The sequence below is a fragment of the Solanum tuberosum genome, unplaced genomic scaffold (assembly GCF_000226075.1).
Source record: "Solanum tuberosum cultivar DM 1-3 516 R44 unplaced genomic scaffold, SolTub_3.0 scf00157, whole genome shotgun sequence".
Taxonomy (NCBI): domain Eukaryota; kingdom Viridiplantae; phylum Streptophyta; class Magnoliopsida; order Solanales; family Solanaceae; genus Solanum; species Solanum tuberosum.
In genome coordinates, this window is record NW_006239084.1 from 414,007 (window position 1) to 424,322 (window position 10,316).

The 10,316-nt window shown below is 37.1% G+C and overlaps 1 protein-coding gene across 1 annotated transcript; it reads right to left on the reverse strand.

Moving 5' to 3' along the window:
• Positions 1 to 2,444: 2,444 nt before the first annotated feature.
• Positions 2,445 to 4,506, reverse strand: LOC102595016 (AAA-ATPase ASD, mitochondrial-like). The gene has a single exon (XM_006353730.2). The coding sequence runs from the start codon at positions 3,898 to 3,900 to the stop codon at positions 2,473 to 2,475; it is 1,428 nt and encodes a 475-aa protein (XP_006353792.1). The 5' UTR covers positions 3,901 to 4,506; the 3' UTR covers positions 2,445 to 2,472.
• Between the last annotated feature and the right edge of the window lie 5,810 nt (positions 4,507 to 10,316).

Here is a 10,316-nt window from a genome sequence, read left to right on the forward strand (position 1 = left end):
TATAAAATAAAATTTTAAAATTACATATATAATGTCGGGTTGGTTTGGTCTTGGGTTGGTTTTTTTTAGTTAAAACCAAACCAATCCAACTATAGTTGGGTTTTTTTTCCAATACCAAACCAAGTCAAACCAAACCACTAGTTGGGTTTTTTTTTCCAATTTGACTCGATTTACGGTTTGGTTCGATTTTCGATTCGATTTTGTACACCCCTAATACAAACTACCAAACCGAAGTATAAGTATGATAATAAAATACATAATAGAATTATTAAACAATAAGCAAATAATAATTTTATTGTTTTCTTTATTAAAATATTGAATTATATATTTTTATGTTTATAAATAAATCAAATAATCTTAATTATTTAGATTTTGATCTTAATAAAAACCAATGAAGCCTTAATGAGGAGAGTTAAATTAGCCTTAAAATTGCCATTAAGTCTAAATTAGCATCGGTCTTCATGGAATCTTAGTGAAGATAGAGAAATTTATCTTTCCCACCGATTTTGTGGGCTTTGATTGTGAGATCGATGCGGAGATTCCTATTATTCTTGATAGGCCATTCTTGTTGGCTACCGGGAAAGCAATCGTTAAAGTTGAAAGCGACGAATTAAAGTTCTGGGTGAACAATGAGGAAGTTACTTTCAATAAATGCAAGTTCATGAAACATCCAATGACATGCATGTGGTGTCTTATGTAGATGTGATCGATGAAGCGGTGACTAGTGTGTCAAGTTGGGATTTAGTGGTGAATCGTTAGGGGTTGTTTTACTCAACTATGATGGGGAGGAACTTGGTGATGTTTGATTCTCCTCAATCTACTACCCTGAAATCGTTGTGATTGGATGATTGAAAAGCTTGAACACTTAATGTGAATATTCAGGTATCGATCGTAATCAATATTGATGTCTTTTTGATGAGAAGTGTGTTTGTGTGGATTCTATAAGTCAACTCAAATTGCATGATTCTTTCATGAACTTCTAGCATCTCGTTGTGACTAGTTGCATATCAAATTGTGAGACTGGCAATGACCATTTGCACACAAGCTTTATGTCCAATGATTGTGTTTTAAGTGCCTTGAGTGGTGAGGTTTACTTGAAAGACGTGTGTGGATTCCTGAATTTGCCTTTTTGGTCTAATTGTTTAACTTTGGTGAATGCAAGAAATAACCTTAGGCACAAGTTTTGAGAGTGAACCCAATTATCGTACCTACATTATGACTACCTTGTGACGGTGTGCACCCATTTTGTCATTATTTGAGCCTAATTCGTTCCTTGGAAAACTTGTTGAAACCTCTTGGCCTAATTCGTTCCTTGGAAAAGTTGAGGCTCCAAACGATTGTTTTAGTGGCCTTATGGTCGAGACGGCTCTGTCAATTAAGAGGCCTAGTTTAATTTTTTAAAAGATATAGAGAAAAAGGATTTACAAGTGTTGTGATTTCAGCCGAAGAAATTGGATCAGAGACGAGCTTGAATTTCGTAAGAAACATGCAATTTTTTTTATATAAAGAAATAATTGATGGGAATGTTGATGATGAGATCACAAAATCTCTTGAAGAATCTATTAGAGTTGATTACTTTCTTATACATAGTAAACCAAGTGATCTTTTCATTTCAAAATAGATGTGAATAATTTGAAGCATATGAAAATATTTTTTGGTTTTCTGTAGTAACTTTAGTTGCCACAAAACACCCATATTCTTGTAGTATACTAAGAAAGTATTTGGGGGTTTGAGGGTTATAGGATCATTTGTTTTCTTGTGGTCAGTGTCACTGCTAGCTTAATTCCAAGTGACTGATGCCTAACTCATATTACCAATAGGTAACCGTTGCAACTAATTTGCATTGGATGAGTACCAGGATGTTTCTAATAAATTATTATCATAGTCTATTTTGCTTTTATTCTGCCTGTTCTATTCTAACTTTTAACTGACGAATATAAATTCCTCTTGTAATTTGCACATACATGTTGTGAAAGCATAATGCGATATGAATTTCAGTACTTTCAAGGTTCCTTGACTCATTACTATCAGGTTATGGATTCGTGATGGTGGGAGGTAGTAGGTACGCCATGTAATTAGACAAGTTGCATGCAAGCTTTCTCATTTCATATTGCGGGGCAGAATTAGGTTACATAAGTTAGTGCTGCCAAAGGCAAAAAAAAAGATCTGTAACTGGATACTTTACCAATGGTTCAATGCTAAGGATCTATTGCTGGATTTAGAGATTGCAGTCAACTGTTAGTAATGTACCCAACTTTTAACAGAAGGTAAAATAGTTTTATTATGCAAGGCCAGGCTTGCTATCTTATTGTTTTTCAAGGATAGGTAATTGATTAGATTTTGTGGTCTAGCTGTCACATGAAAATAGCATCTAGTTTTAGATAAATAGTTTGATGATCAACTATAAAACACAAATGGTCTCAGATGACTCTTTCTGTTTGTGTCATACAATTAATTGTGAAAAATAACCATTTAAATTTTGTCTATAGAATCCTGCAACCCATCTGCAGCTTCAGACAGTGCGGATTCCTCGTCTTTCTTTATCATCAGTTGTTTTGCCTGTTTGAGAGCTTCAACCAGCTTCAGAAGGCATTTCTCTGCGTCTTCTCTCAGGGAGTTGGGCATCAGGTTCTCTGCAACATCAGCAGGTATAATCTTGGTCTCCGTCATTAGAATTTCAATTGATTCAAATAGGGGATGTGTGTCCAAGCTCAGGTAATTCTTTGCAAGCACCTTGAATCCATCAAAGCTACAGTAGGAGAGCTCGATGTGCTTATCCATTCTTCCCCTTCTTGTAAGAGCTGGATCCAACTTATCCACATAATTTGTAGTAAAGACAATTATACGCTCTCCACTGCATGCAGACCAAAGACCGTCAATGAAGTTCAGAAGCCCAGAGAGAGTGATTCTACTTCCACTCTCTTGTGTGTCCTTTCGAGGAACTTCTTTGTTGGTCTTTGCAGTCTTCTCTTTCTTCTTCCTTTGACCTGTTAGATCAAGTGAACAGTCAATGTCTTCTATCACTATAATAGACTTACTTAATGTTTCAGCTAAGAGCCTTCTCAATTCTATGTTGTCCCTCACAGATGTCAGTTCAAGATCATACACGTCATAATCCAATAAATTTGCCATTGCAGCAATCATAGTAGACTTCCCAGTACCCGGGGGACCATATAGTAGATAACCACGCTTCCACGCCTTGCCAATCCTTGCATAGAAATCCTTGCTATCTCTAAACAAGAGGAGATCATCCATAATCTCTTGCTTCTTCTCTGCTTCCATTGCCAGACTACCAAATGTTGCAGGATGCTCAAATACGATATGGCTCCATGTGGTCTTGCTGTGTCCATTATTAGTGTAGAGCTTTCTCTTCCTGTTTCTCATCTGAATCTCTCTCCCTACCTTGATCACTTGCTCCAAGTAAATATCGGTTACCATGTCACGATATTTCTTGTGGAACATAAGCTTGTAATATTTTCTTTCCAGTTCTAGCAAGTACTTACTTTCCCGTTGCACAAGTTTGCCTGAAATCCACTGTATTTTTGCTCCGCAAAACTCATCAGTAACTCTCTCATGTTCATCCATGCTTAGCACCAACTTGCTCCCACCATTTACCGTTTCAGCTCTAAGCCTCTTTGCTTCTTTTGCTAAGTGGACACTGAGATACGCCTCGACTGCTGAATAGGCATCATGAGGCCTGAGATTGTTGCTCATGAATTCACTGATGGAAATCTGAATATAAGGGTACAAAAAGCTCCTGATTCTTTGTGTCCACTTATCAGAAGCTCGGATAAGCTCAGGGGGACAGTATCGACGGATCCTATCCCACATGAATATGAAACTAGCGATGCTGGTCCAGACACCACCCCAACTTTGTAGCAATCTCATTGCTCTGATCATTGTTAAAGATGTTCAGAAATTCCCTTAGATTTGTGTTCACTTTATATAAGAGGCAGAGAGAAACAGAAAATTAAAACTTAAAATTTCAATCCTTTATGTGTATATACTTACTAAGCTATTCAAAATTATTCACCACACGAATTTCCCCAAATCATTTAAAAAAACTTAAGCTACAACTCAGCTAAAAAAACTATTTCAAACAAACCTCATCTTCAGCATTGCAGTGAAATTAACAAATCAACAAAGTTGGATTGTGACAAAAATTTGGACAGCCATAAAAAAGTAAAATCAACATATAACCAAAACCAACAATAACGTTAGACGTTGCAACAATAATCCAAGAAATTTCAAAGGCAGGAGAAAAAGATAAGTAGAAACCACAAAGAAAAATCATATGAGCAACCATCACTCAAGAAATTCCAAATGCAGGAAAAGGATATGAGAAGAAATAACAGAAGTGCAGGGTAAAGAATTGCTTAGGCTAACATCAGATATTCAACTACAACTTACTATAGTTGTTAAAGTTTTAAAGGATGCAGGAGAATATAATAGAGTGAATATGTTCTATAAGGAATGATGTACTGAAAAGATAACTGAATTTTTCACTTTGAAGCAGTTTTTGTTGACTGAGCTTAGTATTAATAGGGCTCTTCAGTGGTTGGAGTTAAAAATGCAGCGCGTTAGGGGCTTCAAATTTGCAAACTCAAATCAAGATTTCAAGACTGGATATCTTCTGGCCGCTGATACAGCTCCTACAGCAGGTGTCAAGTTCTGTTTCACGCAACATCTAGTTGGTTTATTGAATTATGCGGAGATTTGACAATTGACAGCGCTTTGTAATGAACCTGGATTTAGTATTTTATATAATTTGTATCTACCAAATAGCATATGTAATAGTTCACCTTAAACACGTCATATGAGTGTGTAGCCATGTGAATTTATGGAAGCTTGAGATCCTATTTTCCTGTTTTCTCTAAACAAAATTGTTCATCCAAAAAACTATGAATAGTGTTGTTATTGATCTTAAAAGTTTTGAGTCCATCCTTGACGTCCACCAAGAATTCCCAAGAACTATTGCCACTATAGATTAGACTTCCAAAATGATTGCAGCCTTTGTCGAAGATTTGTACCCCATTGCCAGATATGCCTAAAACAGTTGAAGATATGACTCACCCACAAGAGCTGGAAGGTTGAAGAGAAGCTGACTGCAGAATTACGACACTCTGCTGGAACCCAATATGACAGAACCACAAGTGTTGGAGGTTAAAGTCGTGCTGATTGCACAATCATGACACTCTAGTTGAGGTTACTGTTTTTTATTTTTTCATCTTCATCTAATATATTGGTTATGCAGAAGGTAATTTCTGGCTAGTGCTGGTGATAGGGGGAAATTGATTGCATGTTTGACATCATCAAAAAGGGGGAAAATGTTACTTTTTAGTTTTGATGATTTGACAAACAAAAGGGATCTTATAAGGGACCTGATCCTATGGTGTTCATATGCGAGAAAGGGGACAACTGGAAAAAGTACACTACAACCTCTAGGCTCTAGGTCTGCAGGAGTTGGTGCACGGCTCCCGAACGGCATGGCTGAATCCTTGGCCAATAGCATGGTTTCTAAGGTTGTGTCTATTATTTATAAGGTTCTCCTCAACAAAGACAACCTCAGTTTTTTTGCATTCCTGAAAGATTCAAGAACACAAGCAAAAACAAACCTTGCGTGAAGTATTTTCCAAAAGAGCAACAGGGACCCGATAGAGTTGTTCTGCATCTTAGTTGTCTTAGGGTTTATACTTCAGTGCTTATCATTGTAAATCTACTCCTGTGTTATAAAGGAATTAGATCATTGTTGTCGTTCATTCAAAAAGCCTAAATCAGTTAGAGTTAATTGGTTTAGTGGGCAACATAGTTGTTGCTTAGTTGAAGTCTAAATCATCTAGAGTTAGGTAGTTTAGTGGGCAATAGAGTTATTGAGTTCTTTCTTTGTAGTAGAGTTGCTACACTAAGGGGGAAGAGATTTATAGTTAAATTCCTAGATTACAAGAGTCTATAATCTGAATCATTGCTCCGTTTAGAGTTAAATGGAGTTGGGTTGAAATCCTGTGAGTACAGGTCGTGGTTTTCACCGCCCTTGAGCAAGGGGGTTTCCACATAAACTGCTTGGGTTGTTTACTTTATTGCTTGTGCTGTTTATTACTGTTATTGTTGTGTCAAGGGACCTGGTCCATTGACTGATAGTGGACTCATACATCTTAACATAATAGTTTAGGATGAATTTCACATTTTATTCAGATGATTAGGATAAGCTAAAATGAAACCAAAGATAGTACTTCCAGCTTCAGAGAGTTCGCTAAGGATAAGACACCAGACACGAGTAGAAATGACATTTTGTTTCAAGATTTTAACCTTTGGCACTACAACATATTCAACAGACATATCTAAGACCAGAGAAACTGATGCCACTATAGCTGAGGGTCTGTACTTTTTATGTTTCATTTCTTTATTCCTTATTCAATGCATATAGTAAAACATATTCGCGGTAACACTTCAAAATAGCAATAAAACATAACAAAGATAGAGAAAACTAATGCACGATTTAAAGGGAATCTGAATAAATGACCGGAAATACCTGTAGCTGAAATTCTGGTAGAAGTAGTCGAAGATCCTTAACTTCACGCTACAAATGAGAATACTTTCAAAATGTCAGTGCAATGAGTGGAAGAAACTCTATGGTAAAACCACAAAAAAAGGTGAAACAATAAAACAAAAAATGTAGCTTCAAATTATTGGGGCTTCTAAGCGGGAAAAAAGGATTGAATATCAATAACAAAATCATATCAAAATAAAAGGCAAATATGAAGACCAGCTCCAGCACCACCACATTACCTACTGTACGATATTATGAGACTGTGTCTGTTTCAAATGAGCAAACTCTTATTACAAGTAAGGCAAGGTTGGTAGTGAGCAAATGTGGACCGGGTGTAGGGAATGTGGGAGAAGACATGAGGGTAAATGTCTAGCCGGTTATAATGTTTGCTTTGGGTGTGGAAGAAGTGGTCATAAGAAAAAAGATTGCCCAATTCTTAGTTCTAAGGAAAAGGATGGTAGGCAAGATCAAACTCGACAAGATCATGAGGATTCCCCGGATGCGGTAATTGGTAAGTTAAGGTCTTTTAGCTTTAGGTTATGCATTGCTTGATATTGAGTGTTTCATTGGATATGGTAAGATTCCATGTATGGTGATTGTGGTTAAAGTAGTCCTAGAAAATCCTTGTGGAAACTTCTTAAGCGTTTACTTTTATCAATGGTTTAGTGGTTGTTAAGACGTTAATGTTATGTTTAGATTGAGGGAGATGGATTTGAAAGGACTAGTAGGGTTGCTCCCAAGGGAGAGATAGTGTGCTTCATGGTTGATATGTGAAGTAGAACTATGTAGGTTTTGGGAGAGTTCCTTGTTATGGTTTGGTGGGTGAAAGTTTGGAGGCGATGTGACTTCATAGTATCCCTATCTCTTTTCCTTCTACTCCTATTCTAGCTTGAAGTATTGAGTTCCTCATGGTTTACTCTTTTGGTGTCATATGTTTTAGCTATTTCCATGATTTCCTTATTATGCATGTTCATGAAAAAGTAAGTTTTGAGAAAAATGAGTCAACTTGATTGATTTCAACACATTTATATGCATTTGAGTATGAGTTGCATATGAACTTCATGATATGAACATGTGAGTATGCATTAGCTTGGAGTTGATGTTTCCTCCTCGAATATGTGCATTTATGTTGGGCTGCTAGGTCTAGTTTATATCTTCCTTTCGATGTTTAAAGTATGTTTTAGCTTGGAGTCGAGGTTCCTTCATGGTTAAGTGCATTTTGATGAAGTTGCATTGATGATTGGGCTGTTAGTTTCTCTCTTACTCTTTCGTGCTAGCATGAGTTCCATTTGAGGACGAATGTTCCTAAAGGGGAGAAAATGTAACACCTTAGATTTGAGAGAGAGCACAATAGCATGTTTAGAGCTTCAAGGGGCCATCCACGAGGGCCAACCACGAAGCGTAGGAGGGTCCGTGGATAGGCCACTCAAAAAGCTGTCAAGGGTCATGGAACCACGGCCTGACCAACTGACCGTTCGTCAAACCATGGTCTGTGGTTAAGGGTCCGTAGTTCGTGACCCCAGTTCCGACTTTCTGAATCAAACGACAGACCGACATGATGGGCCGTCGATCAGACCACGGTCCATCGATCAAGGTCAGTGGGTCGTGGGCCAACAGTTATTTTAGGGGCAGTGGAGTCTTTTCCTAATTATTTTATCTCTATACTACGTCTTTTTGCATATGTCTAAGACCCATAATAAGTAATTTTGACCCCAAATTCTAACCATTCACCTCATTCTCTTAAAATCACCAAAAGATTCTCTCCAAGGATATTTCTCTCTCTAAAAGCTTGAAGAAGAAGATTCAAGCTAGGGTTCAAGATCAAGCTTCCATTCCTAAAGTGCTTTGGGCTTTGATAGTAAGGTATGATAGTTTTCATCCATGAATTCCTTCCATTCATGGAGCTCTCAAATTCTTCTATTTTCAAAGTTAGAAATCCCCAATTGAGATAGAGTTTTCTTCAATTCCCATGGATTCTCATGATTATTGATTTAAATGATTGGATTATGATCTTTTATGCATGAATTGATGAAATACTATGAATTTATGATGTTTCCCCTATGAACCCATGAAATCCCCATATTTTCCAAATTATGTTCATATGATGTGGGTTTTTGATTATGAAAGAAGAGTTTTATGAAAATAAGCATGAAGTGATGGGATCACTTGAATTTATGATGAAATCTATGTAAATGTTCTAAGGATGATTTGAGAGTAAAGTATCAATGAGTATGTTGTTGTGTTTGTAACATCTCGCACCTAGAAACGACAATAAAGAGTTTAAAATATGAAAATTTTGATTTTTGGAAAGAATAAGAAAAATCTGGAAATTTTGTATAAGTTAAGAAAGTGAGTTTTGGCCATTTTCAAACGGTCATAACTCCTAGCTCAGGATTATTTAGGAGCAGATCTTGATATGGTTGGAAAGCCCTTGGAGATATCTTTCCAACGCCGCCAAGTTTGCGTGATTTCAACATCATATAAGTGAGATATGCCTTTCGGAAGTTGGGTTGTTGGATTGACGAAAGTCCCAATCCGGATTTAGGGAAGGGCAAAGTAGTATTTTCTCTAATTTAATTCCTAATTCGTTTTTAGGGATTTATTGGGGTAAAAACTTATTTTGGTCAGATTAGAAAAGTTAATTTATGCTTAGGGCTTGGAGAAAAGAGAAAGGAAGAAAGAAAGAGAGAAAAGCCAAGATTTCGCCAAGAACGTCAAGCGTTTGGAGTGGAATTCGTCAGGGGTGATCCCTATTAAGGTAAGTGAGATTTTTTCGTGTTGGGTAGTTCACCCACACATCAACTTGTTTCAATTCAACGATTTGGAGTTGTTTACATGTTAAGGTTGTTTTTGAAGAACATTGTCGAATTCTTGTTGGTTGATTGTTGAATGCCCGGTGTTGATTTGATTCGTGTTTCCGGGTTATTTTTCGAGTTAAATCTATTGGGTATTGAGGGTACTAATGATTCTAAGTGTTTGGGGAAAGAACCATTGAGGTTTAGAAGGTTTAGAGTTGAAAAATGGAGAAGAAAAATCGTCAAAACCTGGGGAAGGGGTGGGGCGTCGCGCCAGCCAGCGCTCCCCAAAAGGGACTCTGAAGTCCACCCCTTGGGGCGACGTGCCAGCCAGTGTACCCCATCAGCCTCTCTGACGTTTGAGGGCTGGTGCCCCATGCCTCTCAAAGCGCCAGGGTAGCTAGTTCTCCCCATTCGTTCCCCACCTTTTAGTACGTGTTCCTTAGTGATGTACCTACGTTTTCTAGTGGATTCCAACACTCTAAGGTACATCTAAACATCATGAAATCATCCATAAACATGAGATCATGAACCTTGAATCCATAATCCAATTCAAGGGAAGTTAAGATCAAAGTCAAGAGAAGTAAGAGTCAAGTCAAGATAAGTTCCTAGAGTTTTCCAAAAGTCTTTTCCAAATGTTTTAACTTTGTTTTAGGACTTAAAGTTCAAGTTGAGTAAAAAGTGAAGAGTAAAGTTTGAAGTTCATTTTTTCAAAAGTATATGGGGACTAAGATTCCCAAAGAGATTTAAAATATTTTCATATTTAAATATGAACGGAAACTGAGATTTCCAAAGAGCCTTCGGGCTAGTTTTCAGAAAAGAGTAATAGCTTTCTAAATGAAGCAAGCAGGGGAACTTAGATTTCCAAGATAGCCTTTGAGCTAAGTTTTTGAGCACTAACCTCAAATCACAGAAGAAGTATGTTTTTAAAAACATAAGAGCCAGTATATTTTGGGAGTAGTATTGAGAACTGA

Coding starts and splice junctions, on each gene's coding strand:
- LOC102595016 (XM_006353730.2), bottom strand. CDS start 3,900: ATGATCAGAGCAATGAGATTGCTACAAAGTTGGGGTGGTGTCTGGACC.